General features: G+C 53.8%; 1 protein-coding gene across 3 annotated transcripts in view; it reads right to left on the reverse strand.

Annotated features, from left to right (window-relative positions):
* Nucleotides 1-17090, reverse strand: part of PPARGC1B (PPARG coactivator 1 beta) — a 112566-nt gene that overhangs the window by 18134 nt on the left and 77342 nt on the right. For all 3 annotated transcript variants that reach the window (XM_045036997.1, XM_011286128.4, XM_045037005.1), the window contains exons 2-7: nt 14641-14814; nt 8833-9054; nt 5403-5519; nt 3038-4193; nt 1817-1853; nt 1157-1221 (exon numbers count right to left, since the gene is read on the reverse strand). In XM_045036997.1, the coding sequence (XP_044892932.1) occupies nt 1157-1221; nt 1817-1853; nt 3038-4193; nt 5403-5519; nt 8833-9054; nt 14641-14814 (1771 nt within the window). The remainder of the gene's footprint in view (nt 1-1156; nt 1222-1816; nt 1854-3037; nt 4194-5402; nt 5520-8832; nt 9055-14640; nt 14815-17090) is intronic.

Raw genomic sequence — 17090 nt, forward strand, 5'->3', positions numbered from 1 at the left:
AGCCAAGCAAGAGGAGAACCGTGTGAGGTGGGAACGGGTCACTCCTCCAAGGGACAGAGGGTCCGGTTTGGGATGGCAGATAAGCAGTGTGCGTACCACCACATTCCCAACCCAATGAATGGCAGGCATCACTAATCGAACACCGCACTGGTGGCTGAGCCTGAACGTGGCCTGGGACTCACGCAGCCCACGGTTAGTTCTTGAGCTGGCATGTGATAAAATCCACTTGCCATCCCTCTGTAGCCCAGCAATGGTAGCCAAAGCCTCCCGGTCATTCGAGATATCTCCTCCTGCTCTCCATCCAATCATTTGACCAGCTCTCCCTACTGTTTTGATGTCTCCCCAGGGAGCTTAAAGGCAGGCACCGCAGGTCAAACCTCCCACCTGGATTGGATCCCCATGGTGCCATTAGTGCTCCTGCATCTAACCTTGGCCTCCATCCTCCCCAGTGCAGAGGGAACTTGCTAAATGCCCGAGATCTCTTCCCGTCTGGGGCTCCTGAAGCCTGCAGGATCAAGCTCAAACTCTCAGCCTGGCATCCCTCTCGGCCTTCTGTGATTGCTCCTTCCGGCCCCTCCTCCACTTCCGCGATGTGGTGATGCCAGGCGCTCCTCTCCTCAGGAGCACCTAAGGCTTTCACCCTGGGTGCCTTTTGCTCCTGCAGATTCTGCTGCCAGGGATCTACTTCTCGCTGCCTCCTCTCTCCAGCCTCTGCCTATCCTGCGAGCCCGGCTCACAAGCCCCCTGCTCTGGATGCCTTGCAGATCTTCCCAGGCCACACTCCCGCCCTGCCCCACCTCGCCCCTTCCTCCATGCTCCGGCGCTCCCGTACATACTCTGAACCAACGCGTCTGCAACAGCACCCGTCATGGTGGGAGCCTGTCTCCCACATAACACTGCGGGCTCCTTCGGGGGAAGACGTGTGTCTCTCCCTTAGCTCATGTGCGGCTTGCTGCAGCTGACCGGCTGACTCTCCCCCTTATAGCACCCTCATTAGGTATCCCAAGACCCTGTGCAGCCCGAGCAGCGGTGGCAGGGAGGGCTCGGTGGGGCACCCCCCACAACTGCCCAAGGGGCTGTTCAGGGTGGGAGGCTCGTTGCCGGAAGTCATACCAGCTCCCCCGAGGGCACCCTACCAGCTGAGCCCCTGGCTCACCTGCCGTGCCACAGAGCTCCACCGTCAAGGTCTGCTCAAAGCTCTTCTTGCCAAAAGGAGGGTCACTGGTGGGGGCGGGGAGGACAGAAAGGAAAGAGGCCAGTCAGCAGAAGGCTCCACTTCTCCCAGCACGCAAGGAGGGCAAGGGGACACCATGACAGAGCCCGGCCCTACTGCCCACAGAGGTAGGTGCTGGGGAGTTTTCTGGGAGACCCCCATCCTGGCTTAGAGGGGTTCAAAGCAGCCTATCGCTCTTGGAGGACACACAGGGGTAATCTGCTGGAGGGTGGGGACAGGACAAGCATCAGCACCCTCCTTATTTACAGACCTGAGACCCCGAGTGAGGAGGAGACTTGCCCAAGGCCACGGAGCATTATCACCTTTCCCCCGTGAAGGAAGTAATTCCTTCCCTGGTTCTGAAGAGGACAGCTTATGAAATGGCCTGAACCGAACCCTTAATTCCTTACGTTCCTGGGCCTGCAGAGACCTCCCTTCTAAGGGAGCCCGGCTACCAAGGGCTCCACACAGCAATGAGGGCAGGGGAATGGGGGGCAGGGGCAGGCTCACAGGCTGATGAACCACCCAACCGCCACCGCCATACACACACCCAACAGGACACAGACTCACGGAATAATCAACCACTGATTTCCAAAAATCTACCTTTGTGACAAGGCCAGCATGAGGCACCTGGGAGAGTCTGAAAAGAAGACGAAAAAGAAGAAAATAAGATTCCCCAACACGTCATCACTACCAGATGTTTCCCTCTGGAGGAGACCCCGAACTTCCACTGGTACCAGGCAGAGCTCCCTTCAAGCATGTGACCCAAAATCCTCTGTCATTTTTAGGGAAGGGCAGGAGCAACTCAAAGTCACCGTCATTCGCAGGGTCTCAGCAACATTAACACCTGGCCGACTACTCAAGGTTTGGGAAAGAGCAGGTAGGTACGAGAGCGACCCCTTCTGGCCACACAGTATAGTACAGCAGGGTGGGGAGCCCCAGGGAAGGCCAGGGGCTCAGGGCTGGTCCACAGATGGATGTAGGACTCGAGGGCTGAATGGACGGCTCAATCTCTGTGCCTCAGTTTCTGTGTGTGCAATGGAGATTATGACAGTACCTGCCACACAGGCCCCCTGTGAGGAGTCACTGGGGATCAGCCGTGTCAAGTCTTAGACCAGTGCCTGGCACAGCAAATACACAATAGATACCTGTTATTACCAGCTCTACCATTGTTACCATTTAAAATTCAACGTCATTAGGGGCGCCTGGGTGGCTCAGCCGGTTGAGCGTCCGACTTCGGCTGAGGTCATGATCTCACGGTTTGTGGGTTCGAGCCCCGCGTTGGGCTCTGCACTGACAGCACAAAGCCTGGAGCCTGCTTCGGATTCTGTGTGTCCCTCTCTCTCTGCCCTCCCCCCCCCCCGACTCTGTCTCTCTCTCTCTCTCTCAAAAATAAATAAATACGCTTAAAAAAAATAAAATAAAATTCAACGTCATTATGGAGCTAGATTTATAGACTCACTCCTTTCGCCACACCATCACCCAGGACGTCTTCTTTAGAGCACTTAGCACCATTTGTAATTATCTTCCTTTTTTATTTACTTTGTGATTGCCTGTCTGCCCCACTGAAACAAAAGCCCCATGAGGGCAGGCATCTCGCTCCGTGTTCATTAAGTGGTGCCTGGCCCATGCGTGATGAAAAAACTCAGAGATGTGTGGGTGATTTCTGAAGATCCGCCCAACTAGCCCATTGCACAGAAAGGGAAGTCGACAGCCGGAGAGGGGAAGGGACTTGCCCAACACAGGGCTCCTGGCTCCCAGCGCAGTGGGGTATGCCACACCCCATCCCTGCCCCCTCTCTTACAGACCACCGACTCCGACTACCTCTGGAAGGGAGCCGTGGGCAGCTGGGGTCCTCATCCGTGTCCCCACACCCACTCTCACAGGGGCTCTCCAGAGCCGGGATCTGGGGTCCCCGTGGGAGCTGCTGGTCTTGACCACTGTCCTCATCCGTGGGGCTGCCCAGCGCCCCCTCCATGTCGTAGGCCTCGGGAGCCAGGTGCAGTGAGGACAGAGCTCCTTGGGGCTCTGCAGGGACCAGAGACTCATCGGAGAATGTCAGCCAGGGGCCCAGCTCCGGGTTCAGTCTCCTGGAACGCCGCACGGGGCACACGGAACTCTCCGGCTTCCTCCCCAGCTTGGTCCACGGCAGGCCTCTGCCCGGCCTTTTCCGGCCCCATTCCTCCTCCTCCTCTTCCTCCTCTTTTTCTTCCTCCTCCTCCTCGTCCTCGTCCTCTTCCTCGTCCTCTTCCTCCTGCTGCTGCTGCAGCCTGGCCGACCGGCCGGCGCGTCCTTTCACCTCCAGCCGCAGCGGGCGCAGGCTGGGTCTGGGCCCCGTGCTCCTGGGAGAAGCTGTGATCCTCACCTCCTCCACGGGGGATGGGTGGCCAGGGGACGCCTGGCTGTCTCTGGGGGGCCTGGGCCTTGGCCGGGGCGTGAGGGAGGCATAGACAGGCGTGGCCAGGCGGTAGGGTTTGCTGACGTCACAGAGGACATCTTGAGCCAGAAGTTCCCTCAGGATGGAGAACTCAGCCCAGGAGGCTTTGGAAGGGTGCTGGGACCGAGGCTGGGGCTTGACCTGCTTGGAGGGGCTGCTGCAGGGCTGGGGGGCTGGCTCTGGGGCCTGTGGGGGCAGCTTCCTCTGGGGGAGGCAGTAGGTGTGCATGTAGCGAATGAGCTGCACCACGGCGTGCATGTCTTCCCGGGAAACCTGGGTGCCGGGACGCGCCCTGCCCGGTGCCGGGGAGTCCTGGGGCAAGGCTGGAGCCGGCTGGGGGCTCGGGCAGTCCTCACCGGGTTCCTCCTCCTCCTTGGCTGGGAGCTGGGGGCTCAGAGCGGGTGGCGGCTGCAAGCCCCTGTCTGGGGAGCGGGCTTTAGTCTGGGGGCAGGACGGCACCGAAGTGAGGTGCCTATGCAGTTCCGTACAACTCCGGCTCTGAGACTGCACCGTGGGGACCTTCTTGTCTTGGGTGCCGTCCATCTAGAGACAGAGAGAGGCCAGAGTGAAGAGGGAGGCCCGCACTGCCCCCCTCCACTCTGCCCCCCTCCTGCAGCCACTGGCCAGGCCCCGCGTGGCACCTGGCAATGCTCAGGTGATAAGGAACAAAGGAGCGACCAGCTTCCTAACAGGCCTCCCATCCATAGATTTCGCCCTCGTGGGTTCACTGACAAAGCCCTCCTCTGACCACCCGCTCCCCTGAGCTATACCCTTCGGTAATGGCACCTGGGCCTGAGAACAGGGATTCACTGTAAATGAGGGTGCCGGAGATCTCTCTGGGATAATGGGAATGTTCTAAAACTGAGCTGTGGTCACGGATGGGGCGCCTGGGCGGCTCCGTCGGTTAAGTGTCCGACTCTTGGTTTCAGCTCAGGTCTTGATCTCATGGTTTATGAGTTCGAGCCCCACATCGGACTCTGTGCTGACAGCGTGGAGCCTGCTTGACATTCTCTCTCTCCCTCTCTCAAAAAAATCAATCAATCCACCAACTTTGAACTGTGGTCATGGCTGCGTAACTCTGCAGATTTACTGAAAATCATCAAATTATACTTTAAAAATAGGTACCTCTTATGATATTTAAGTGACACCTCCATAAAGCCGTTAAAAAAAAAAAATCCTGATTCTGCCCGAGGGCATGGGATTGTGTTCAAGAGCCCCCTGCAGGAGTGTCCAGGGACCAGAGGGGAAGGAACGGAGTGTAGGCTTTGAGCAACAGGAATGCTAGGAGATCACCTATGAAATCGCTCTTTGAAAGTCTTGGAAGATGGAATCCAAGGAGGAAGAGGGATCTGCTTCACTCCTTGGTGTTTGCGACAGAGCTTTTGACTCTCAAAGGGCTTCCCCCAGAAGAAACGCAAACACCTTCTTGTGGTCTCACAACCTGCAAGGATCTCATGTTTCTGTGTATCACCCGTTAGAATCAGCCTGCTGAAAGCAGGCCACACCTTCCCTGTCCCCGCTCTAACCCAATGTCTAACACGGCGCCTGAAACATTGAGGTGTATGAGAAAGTCCGGGGCTTTTTCTAGAACCCCGAACTGGAAAGTGCCCAGCACACCAGCTACAAGGGCTGTGTGAGGCACAAGGAGGAAAACCCCAAGTCGACTGAACTTGACACCCCCTGATATAGAGCTGAAGGTTATACCCCTCAAAGCCCACCTGGGGGCCTCGGGAGATTTGGGGGCAGAAATACCTTAACACAAGGCCGCTGACTCTTGGACCTGAGGCCTGCCTGGCGCCAGGTGGCCCCTTCCTTCTGGGTATCGGAGCTTGAGGACGGGTGGGACGTGGCGAGGAGGAGTTTCTGCAGCTGCAGGATAAAGCAGAGACAGGAGCGGAGCTGGGGGTGAGCTCTGCGGGGGGACACGGAGAAGCATATCTTGGGGAGAAGCCTGAGCCCAGAGCTAGCTTCTTGGGACTGAGCGCGCCCTGAGCCTGGGTCATCACAGGACCACGGGAAGAGGGTATTTAATGACCGAGAATATGTTCCCAATGTACCAAGCACAGAGAGCAGACTGTCCAACAACAAAGACCCACACAAGTATCCCAACGAGACGTAAATCCTTCTCAGAGTTACTAACCCAAGAGGAAGATCTGTGACTTTGAGAAATCCAAACAGATCTTGGGTAATAATGTCTTCCCATTCTACTGTTAAAAATATGACGTGTATACTTCATTGGGACGCTCCACGTACACCCGTAGCACTCACACGCATGCACGCGCACAATCTGGAAAGTCAGGCGCCACAGTGATTCTTTGGTTCGGGATTCCAGCTGATTTCCCTTTCGTTCTCTTTGCTTCCCCATACTGCTTTGGTAAAAATTAATTTCTTAAATTAAAAAATTATACTTGTGATTGGTGAAAAAAATATATATACCACAAATTCTATGGGGTAGACAACTGGAAACAGGAAGACCTCCTGCCCGAGGTTCTCCTTCTTCCTTCCCAGAGGCAATTACTATTAACCACCTTCTTGTGACCCCATCACGAGGCGGAATTCAATCACACAAGAATATACGTACGTGCCACCTCCCAACACACCTGCTTGGTTTTTTCACAAGTGGACGCATGCTGGACTTAAGCTGGTCTGGCTTCTCTAATTTTTCTGTAAAAATTGCTGAGACTCTTACACTTCTGCACCCAGAAGGCAGGTGCACAGTGTATCCCAGCAGGAGAGCAGGGAGCTCAGCACACCTGCGAGTTCCAGCAGGGATCCTATCGCAGCGAGACTGAGAACAAGTCGGGAAGCATGATGGGTTTTCACTATGGCACTAAGTGTCTCCTTGAGGGATATGGCTGCCCGCAGCCCCCACCCCGTCCAGGTCACCCCAGCAAGGAGTGCCAAAGGCTCAGGCACCAGAGAAAAGGCCATTCCACACTCCACCAGGAGCTGGAGGGTTCCCACCACTCTACCTAGACCCCAAACCACGCAGGTCTGTGATTCTCTGACATGGACAGGAAAAGATTCTTGGGCTGGTGGGAAGGGGCCTGGTTCTGGCCCAGCTCAGCCCCGCTCACTATGAGACTTCAGTGAGTGAGTCCTTTCCCTCCCTAAGCCTTGGTTTCTCCATTGGCATAATGGGGGAAAACTACACTAAATGACTGGTTATTAACCTTTTTTGACTCAGGAGGCCCTCTAAGAATACAACCGAAGCTGCTGACTTCAGAAAACTGCAGGGACATGTAGAGGTTCATGGGTCCCGGTCAGTCCATTGGTGGACTCTTTGGGATCCATGGCTCCAGGTTAAGAACCGGGCACCTAGCTAACTTCTCAGGGCCTTTCTGAACTCTGTCGGTATGCTGGGAGTCTAGATGGTGAGTCTGTTTCCTGTGTGCCTAGCACAGTGCCTGCAACAGAGGTGCTCAGTAAACCTGTGTGGAATGAAGGCAGTCTGAGGTGTGGGAGGGGAAACTACCTGTGGCCAGCAGGGGCCACTCTCTGCCTCCCTGGGGTTGGTTTGATCCCTCTCCAGAGCCCTCTGCACTGAGACTTCCTCTCGTGAGTACTAACGGGTCAAGCCAGTTAGTATTTATTGAGCAACTTCTAAGTACCAGGCACTGTTCTAAGTGCTTTACATGCATTATCTGCAGTACTCCTATCAGCCTTTGAGATAAGCACTATTATTTGACCCCACCTATGGACCAGGAAGCTGAGTCAGAGAGATTAGGTGTCTAAAGGACAGGAAAGCATTAACTAACCGGTGGGGCTGGGATTCAAACCCAGTCTGATTTCAGTCTGACAGGAAGCAGGACCCCCATCAGCAGAAGCCACAACGTGGAACTGAACATAGTCTTGTGCCCAGCATACAGCAGGTGCTTACTAAATGTTTCACACTGCTTTGGGGGAACTTGAAGACAGTGGGAAAGGAGGAAAGGGGTCCTGGACCAGGGGTCTGAATACCAACTTGCTGTGTGACCATGGGAGAGTCCCCTCCCTGCTCTGGGCCTCAGTTTCCCCATAGTTGTACTTGACAGTCACTACAGGCCTTTCTACTCAAACTCTCGACGACCTAAGACCCTCCCCAGCTCAACAGGCTCTGATTTTCCAGCTGAATCTTGTCAGGCCCAGGAACCTCAGCGCCAAGGTGAGGAGCCCCAGATAGGTGAGCATAGCTGGGCTTCACACACCCCATGAAATCTCAGCCCGAGTTAGGGACACCTGCTTTCAGTAACTTGTGAGGTCTGGACTCCTTCGAGAAGGTGATAAAAGCTGAGACCTTCTCCCCGGAAAACTGCAATTTCATGTGCACATTCCCACATTCCACGTATACTCACACAGACGGCATTTAACTATTTAACTTTTGCTGGCGGGGGGGGGCGTCAACCGGTCCAAACTGTATGGAGGGCCATCTGGAAATATCTGTCTAAACTGAAAAATCAGGTAGCTGTAGACCCAGAGATTCCATTTCTAGAAATTCACCCACTTGGACGTGGCAAAGGCCTGTCCGGGGCACTGACGGAAGCAGTATTAACAGTAAGAGCTGGAACTATGTCAGTTTCCACCAACTTGGGGACGAGTAAAGTCAGCAGTGGCACATCCTCACAAAAGAACATTAGGTAGCTAACAAAAAGTATGGAGCAGAGCCACCTGTGCTCATCTGAGTTTTCAAGACACCCAGTTCCCTGAGAAAAGGTGCAGAGCAGCATATAACGTAGGCTCCCTTTTGTAGTAGAAAAAAAAAAAAAAAAGGTGGAAGAGGAAAGTCACCAAACGGATAGGTAACCATGGTTACCTCCAGGAAAGGAGAACGCAGTTGTGAGATGGGTAAGGAGGTTTTGCTTTTAACTCTCCACATCTCCTACTTGAATTTTTACTGTGTATGCAGGTATAACCTTAAGGAAAACGTTTTCACACGTAATTTCAAGAGCTGACTAATCACGGAGGCCAATCCATAAAATGCCAAAGGACCTACGGGGTGCAAGTGGAGCCTCCATGGTTAGGCCAGCCGTACAGGTGGGAAAGGTGAGGCCCCGTCTAGGCTGCCCGCTGTGCACCCCTGTTGTCCGTGATGCACGGACACCCCTGCCGGATCGGGAGCTGGTTCCCCTGCACCCACCACCCCTGCAACCACACGCCATATCCCAGGCCACGGCCATCACTTCAGTTAGAAGCAGGTTCTCACCAGTGAGAGCTCGTCCACCTCAGGCGCTGGGGCCTGGGGCCTCTCCAGGGAGGGGCTGGGACTGGGGGGTGCAGATGAGGGGGCAGGCGAAGCCGAAGTACAGGATGGTGCGTCTCCACCGTCCAGGGCCGGGAAGGCGGCCAGACCCACGTCGTCTTCGGGGATGTCGTCCAGGGTCTTGGTGAGCGCTGCCAGGAGAGCTTCATTCTCGCTGTCGATTATCTGAAGTGAGGAGCACGGGCGGAGCAGAGAGGGACACAGTTAGCCAATGCCTTGGGCTCCGCACACGCAGCACCGTCACCCCCCTGCCAATCCCCTCCCCTCCTTCCCCAGTCATCAGATGGCTCAGCGTTGCCGGGATAGCAGATGCCGAAGAAATATGTTATCGACTCCAGGAATCACAGAAGTTTGCGAGCAGGCAGCAGGTGATGCTGGAAGGAGCCTTGCCCTGGGAGCCCCGCTCCTAACTGTGCTGCTCATCAGTGTGCAACCTTGGGCACAGGGCTGTCCACCTGAGACACCTGGCCCCTTTACCAAGGACAGCAGCTCTACACCACGGCCTCCTGCATCCAACTCCTGGGACGCAGCCCCCAGCCCCTGAAGCTGGTCTCTCTGCCTCTGAGAACAGCATCCACCACAGCGTCCCAGCCCCTCTGACTCTGGGGCCCAGGCAGGCAGTGTATACGCTGGAAGCTTCAGGGTTGGCCATGACAATGACAACCACCGCAATAAGAAAACCACTACGATTGCCCAGAGGGTTTCCAGGCCTTGCTCACCGCTCAAGAGTGGTCAGGAGCTTGGGCTCTGGAGCTGGGGTTGAATCCCAGATCCCACACTTACCAGCTGTGGGTGCTCAGGCAAGAGCGAGGAACAGAAAGGCTTCGTGAACATTGCCTCAGGTAAACCTTATAATAACCTCTACCAGGGGAGCGCTACTCTAATCTCCATTTTGCAATTGGGGAAACTGAGGATCGTGGAGGTTGAACAAGGTGTCCAGGGTCACATAGCAGATCCGGGACAGAGGCAGGACTTCCACCATGACATACATGAGCCAAGACTCTTGCTTTTCTGATGTCTAAGATCTGTAATGACACGGGTCAGCATGGATGCTCCCAGACCACCCGCAGACACCAGCCCGGCGGCCCCCATGCCCAGAGGCCCTGGCGTGTGGCCATCACACTGCTTCCGGGTGAGCGAGGCACCTCGCTCGTTTAGTAAACCCTGGTTGCTGGGCCTGTTCTGGCAGGAGGCACATTCTGTCACATGATGCCCCCGCCAGCACTCGTTCCCATCCCAGGTCAGGCTGTTTATCCTTTCTTCAGGAAGTGCATCTGAAATATGCATCTCGTGACGGCCCTTTGGCTGCACTAAATCTGTTCCAGCCCTTGCAACTGGAGCAGCAGCTGAGTAACTCGAAGGGGGGACATGGGGAGGAGAGAACAAACGCATTTGTAATTTTTGGAACAGAGCTAAAATAAAAGAAAGGTCAAAAGGAGGTTTTCGTTGGGCCTGACCCAGGCCCTGGGGAGTGTGTGTGGGGGTGGGGGAAATGACACACAAGGGCAGATCCAGGCCCGTGGGCTCTGGCTCGAGAATGTGATGGGGCTCACTCGACTGCTCCCCACGCCCCCCACCCGCTGCCACCACCCTCAGGCCAGAGCCCCCCGTATTCCCAGAGTGATCTGTCTAGCCCAGCAGGGAGTTCAGACCTTGCAACCGGGGACCCAATGACCACTCTTGGGGCTGACCACCTGGGGCTCTGCCACCATAGGGTGATTGTGGCCAAACAGCTTCTCTCTTCTAAGCCTTGCTGTTTTTTCTGCAAAATGGGACGACATGATTCCTGCCCCCACCCCCACCCTAACTGTCTGCTTAGGAAGGCCGAGCTGGGAAGCAGTGCTAGAAATGCTCCCTAGGGTGCTCCCAGGCCTAGCTCGGCGCCTGGGGCAGGTGGCTCCCAGGCAGATCTACGGAGGAGAAGAATGAATGCACCAAACAATGACTTCTGGCCACAGGGCGAGACTCAGATCTTCGTCTCAAAGGAGAGACTCTAAGAAGGAAGTTATTCAGAAATGATGTCATCGGCACTGGATGGAGGAGAGTTCCCTTTCTCACAGGGACAACGGCCAAATGTCCAGAGATACAACGAACTATCACAAATATCAGAGCTGGATCCCTCAGGGCTCCTGTAGTGATGACCAGAAATGTTAAACATGCGGCCCACGTGTCCCGCCTCCCCCCCATATCACTAACCAGTTGTGGCCTTCGTTCCTTCCACACCAAAATCTTTCTTAACACGGCCCTCTAGGCAATGACTACCATTCCCCATTTCCTCACGAGGAAACCTATTCGCCATTCATTTTGAGGGGGCAGGCGGAGAATGAAAGTCCAGGAAACAGACTTGTCAGGGGCGGCGGGGGGGGGGGGGGGGGGGGTGGTCAAGGACTCACTACGTGCCAGGCACCGCGCAAAAAATGAATACAACATGGCAAAGACCTCAAGAAGCACCCAACAGGCTGGACAAAATCAAAATGAGTGACAAAAGGCCTCCTCCCTCTCCTCAGCCCTTCCTGGGCCGCTCCAGCTCGGGAGAAAGGCCGTTCTGCCCGCAGCATCCGTCAGTGCTAAGGGTAATACATCACCAGGGGCCGTGCCACCCTCTCCTCTTCCCGGGCCCATTGGCCAGGCTCTCCCCACTCCGCTTGGAAGTAGAGTGCAAATTAATGGAGAGTTAATCAGCAGAGGAAAGGATATTAATAGACTCAGCCCCACCCCAGCCTTCCTGAGCGGCTCTCAAGCTAGAGGAAAAGGAGTCTTCAAGAAATCTGAGGGGAAAGTGCTTCACTTTGAAGGCCCAGGAGGGCCTGGAAGGAATGACACAGAACAGGATTTCTGTCACAAGGGCCACAGAACACTCAAAAATCCCCCCCCCCCCCCCCCCCCCGTCCAGGGGGCTCGACTAGGGTGCAGAAAACCCAGGGTATCAGTTTTTCCGCCTTTTTGTCCAGCAGTAGGCCCATATATTTCACCAGAGCCTAAAAGGACCTGGTGACCCTCTCCCCAGCAGATGAAGAATTACTGATGGAATCCACATCCCTTCTTTATTCCTTGCATGGGGAAACCAAGGCCCAGCCTCAGGGCCCAAGACCAGGCAGCAAACTGATAAAACAACCAAATGCTTGCTTCCTCCAAAATTAATTAGCGATGGTTATGGCCCTGGCCCTAGGACTCTGGGAACACAGAAAAATGGAAGACACCATCTCTGCCCCCCCACCCCACCCCCTGCCGTTAACACTGTTACAGTGGCTTGTCCTCCACACTCCTAGTCTATTTCCATGGAAATGGCGCCATTTGACTGGAGGGAACACAACTCTGACACAGGAGCCGGGCTCTAGGATTCCCACTGGTCAAATGAGAAAACTGAGCTTGTGGCCGATGGAGAACCCACGATGCCAGCTTGAGGTTTTTGGAATGGGCCACGCCCGGCCCTTGGCAGGGAAGAAAGTATCACAATCGGTTCCTTCATTCAACACACGTGATCGAGTCCTTACAATGCACGAGGGCCCCAGAGACTAATCAGATGCTGTTTGTCCTCAAGGAGCTCAGAGTCTAAAGGACACATAGAGACACTAGCATACATGTGCCCGCACAGGCGCACACAAGATGGGAGCCCAGGAGAGGAAGTAACTCACCGAGGGGGCGACATGAGAGCTGGCATTGAAGGAATTACTCATCTGATCGGCATTTATTAAGCCCTGAGAAAGTGCCAGGCTCTGTGCAGCGTGCTAGAAATGCACGGTGCCATCGTGGCCCCCACGGTCATGGGATTTATGACGTGTGTGTGGCAGGGGGGGTCAGGCGCTGATCACAGAATCACACCCATAGGGACGCACCGGTGGGCAGTGGGTGCAACTGGCCTGGGACTGGGAGAGCGGGCGGGGTGTGCAGACCATGACAGGGAGAGGGGCTGGGTGGGCAGAATTTGGCCAGTAGCCCTATCTGTCTGTGAGGGTTTTCTGGCTTCCTTGCTGGGCTGGGAGCCCTGGGGCCACATCAGGCTCACTTGCATCCAAGACCATTTCATGCACACAGAGAGGCTTTTCCTGACCAGCCGGTCTTCAGACCCTTTTCTCACACCTGGCTCATTCCTTTCATGCCCACGTCACAATGACCACAGTTTCTGTGTTAACTGATCTGGGGTCAGTTTTCTCTCTACACTGTACACAGCACAGTGCCTGGTGCACAGAAGGAGTTTCCATTTCTAGAAAGAAAGCTACAACACGTCGGGAGTCTATGAGATGGTGCTCGTGACACGTCAGCATGGCACTTGACACCCAGCACATTATTGTTGTTATTATTATTATATCGCCAGACAGGCATGGGGAGCTAGAGCCTCTCCCCCAAGTCTTTATAGGGGAGCATATTTCAAGGAAAGAATAATAAATCTGGATGTCCCCATCACAACACTTGAACATGGTCAATTTTATTAATTATGTATGTACATATGTATTTTGAGAGAAAGAGAGAGAGAGAGAGAGCACGAACAGGGGAGGCACGGAGAAAGAGGGAGACAGAGAATCCCAAGCAGGCTGCACACTGTCAGCGCAGAGCCCGATGCGGGGCTCAAACTCTTGAACCGCGAGATCATGCCCTGAGCCAAAACCAAGAGTCGATAATTAACCAACTGAGCCACCCAGGCGCCCCAACAACACGGTCAATCTTATTTCACATATTACCCTCCAGGCCACACACCCACACATGCAAGTGCATGCAGAACTCGTTTTATTTTGATGCAAATCCCAGACATCATTATTATTCCATATGAGAGGGCTTCTTAAAGGAAATCTCACCCATCATGTGCCCCCGAGACTGGACACAGAGCACACAAGGAGAGAGGCATTGAAATGCACAGCAATTCTCAGCACTGTCTCTTTTTTTTTTTTAACTTTTTAAATTTATTTTTGAGAGACAGAGAGAGAGAGATAGAGCATGAATAGGGAAGGGACACAGAGAGAGAGACACACACACACAGAACTTGAAGCAGGCTCTAGGCTCTGAGCTGTCAGCACAGAGCCCAACGCGGGGCTTGAACCATGAACTGTAAGATCGTGACCGGAGCTGAAGTCAGATGGATGCTCAACAGACTGAGCCACCCAGGCGCCCCGCCTCTTTTTTTTTTAAAGAAGTCTCTAGGCTCCAATTGGAAAATGAAGATAACTGTACCTGGTCTAAGAGTTGTTAGGAGAATTAAATGAGTTAACACACAACAGGGACAGTCCTGCCTCAGAGCAGTTGTTCAATACATGTGAGTCACCTCCATTATGGCATCGCCGTGGTTATCAAGCCCTGGCTCGGGAGGCAGGCAGACTGGGTTTGCATGTAGCTTAGCTTCTGACTAGGTAAATCGCCCTAGGCATGTGACTTAACTTCCCCAAGCCTCAGTGTCCTCATCTATAAAATGGGTTCAGAATCACACCTGCCTCACAGGGTAGGGATGAGAATTCAGTGAGATACTATAGGAAAGGGAGGTCTTGAAACCACCCAGGCCCACAGAGAGGCTCATTTCTGACTGGGCGGCACAGCAAGAGCGGCTCTTCCCAGCCCTCACTGTCCAGAGGTGATAACAGGCTCGGCCAGGGGATGAGAACTGCCCAAGATCAAGGGCAGATCCAGGACGAGAGGCAGGGTCCCAAGAGCTTTGGTGGGAGATGAGACTTCTTTGCACGAGCAAGTGCAAAAGAAGGTGGTGCAGGGCAGAGCCAGGCCTTCAGGAGTAGAGGGAGTCACCGCGAGGCTCGGAGAACGTACCTGGAAAAGCTCTGAGTCGTCGGGGCTGTACTGGCTGGGTTCAGTCTCGGAGCTCTCCGGGCACCACTGCAGCTCCCCGAAGCAGGTGGCTGAGTCAAAGTCGCTGGCGTCCAGCTGGGAGAGGTCAAGCTCGGGAAAGTCAGCGCAGAGTTGCTCCTCCCCGGACCCCCCACCCTGTGGAGACAGGAAGGAAGGAAGCGAGTCAGAGCTGGGTCCGAGCACAGACCCTCTTGCTCATGGTGCTGCCAGCCTGGGCCTCGGGCAGCCCTTGGCCAAGGCCTGATTTTGCCATGAGACCAAGAAATGTGAAGGTAGGCCCCGACGCTCTTGCAGCTGTTGAAAGTACCAGGAACCAAGCCAGGCCCTGGCAATACAAATCCTGCCCGCTGCTCTCTCCCCTCCTCCTTTGCGCTCCTACACATCCCTCAACGCCTCTTTCCCATAGCACCTCCCTCCTCTTACCAAAAGCGTTGTGTGCAAAACTTCATTAGAAGCTGCAAACAGAGACTCCTTTGCATTACTGTCCCCAGCTGAAAGGGGTTTCTGGGATGCGATATTAATAATGAAACAAACAACAGCAGTAATAATGGCTGGCATTACTGAGTGATTACAATATTCTGGAGAAATACTCAGCCACAGTCTCAGGGATTTTACAGGTGGATGTGTGTCATGTCTAAGATGGGGAAGACTGCTCATCCGTGCACAACAGGGAAACAAAACTATCACCACCTGTAGCATGGAACTGTTGAGAAGAACGAGGCAGACCTACACGCTCTCCAAGACACGTTAAACAGAAATGAAAACTAAATCACAGAAACTAAAAATCTAAAACTGAAACTAAACCATGAAAACTAAATCATATAGCGGGTCGAATATTAGCCCATAAAGAGAAAAATCGAACGACGCAATTCTTTCCGTACAATAGTGCATATGCAAATATACCGGAAAAGGTCTCCAAGGCTAAAAGCCACCTGACAGTGGTGGGTGGGGTAGAAGGGAGGCAGGGAGGACTGTGGCGACAGCACTGACTGAACCAGCGTTTCTCAACGTGTGGCCCCAGGACCGGCAGTGTCGACACCACCTGGGACCATGTTAGAAATAATGCAGATTCTCAGGCCTAAGCCCAGACTCACTGAATCAGAAGGGGAGGGCTTTCTCACCTGGCTCCCACATTTAACAACTACCAGTAGAAGGACAGAGAGACGGCCCAAGCTGGGAGGTGGACAGAAAGGGCACAGCACAGGCCTTGGGGTCCGGCAGACCCGAGTCATAATCCCCACTCGCCAGCTGTGAAACCTGGGACAAGTTCTCTTTCTCCCTCTGAAACTCAACTGCCTTACCTATAGAATGGGACACCTCCTGCCTCATACAGTTAAGGTTAAGTAAGGTGATATTATGGCCTGGCTCAGGAGGGGCTCAATAAATGGTAGCTGACAGTAATAATAGCAAGTAAGAATGATAATATGGGGCGCCTGGGTGGCTCAGTCGGTTAAGCGTTCGACTTCGGCTCAGGTCATGATCTCGCGGTTCGTGAGTTTGCACCCCGCATCGGGCTCTGTGCTGACCGCTCAGAGCCTGGAGCCTCCTTCAGATTCTGTGTCTCCCTCTCTCTCTGGCCCTTCCCCTCTCGAGCTCTGTCTCTGTCTCTCTCTCTCTCAAAAATAAATAAACATTAAAAAAATAATAAATAGGGGCGCCTGGGTGGCGCAGTCAGTTAAGCGTCCGACTTCAGCCAGGTCACGATCTCGCGGTCCGTGAGTTCGAGCCCCGCGTCAGGCTCTGGGCTGATGGCTCAGAGCCTGGAGCCTGTTTCCGATTCTGTGTCTCCCTCTCTCTCTGCCCCTCCCCCGTTCATGCTCTGTCTCTCTCTGTCCCACAAATAAATAAACGTTGAAAAAAAATATTAAAAAAAAAGAAAAAAAGAAAAAAATAATAAATAAATAGAAAGGAAGGAAGGAAGGAAGGAAGGAAGGAAGGAACAGGGGCGCTGACTGGCTTAGTCAGTTAAGTGTCCGACTTCGGCTCAGGTCATGATCTCGTGGCTCGTGGGTTTGAACCCCGCATCGGGCTCTGTGCTGACAGCTTGGAGCCTGCAACCTGCTTCGGATTCTGTGTCTCCCTCTCTCTCTGCCCCTCCCCACTCTCGTTCTTCCTCTCAAAAACGAATAAACATTTAAAAAATCTTTTTTAATTTAAAAAAAGATAAAGAAATAATAATAATAACAATGACAACAGTGTCTCATGGTGGGCAGAGAGGGTGGAGCTGCCTTAGAGAACAAAAAAATGCCTATGTGACACTTAAAAGAAATAGGTTTTGCACAGGCCTTTTCCTTAATTGTTCCCACTTACTAAGCCTCATAAATTATGAACAAATGTATATTATTAGCTCAACTTGACACAGGAAAAAGGCTTTTATCCGAATTTGGGTCAAATGTCTTAATTGGCGTTTT

This window comes from Felis catus, chromosome A1, assembly GCF_018350175.1.
Source record: "Felis catus isolate Fca126 chromosome A1, F.catus_Fca126_mat1.0, whole genome shotgun sequence".
Classification (NCBI taxonomy): Eukaryota; Metazoa; Chordata; class Mammalia; order Carnivora; family Felidae; genus Felis; species Felis catus.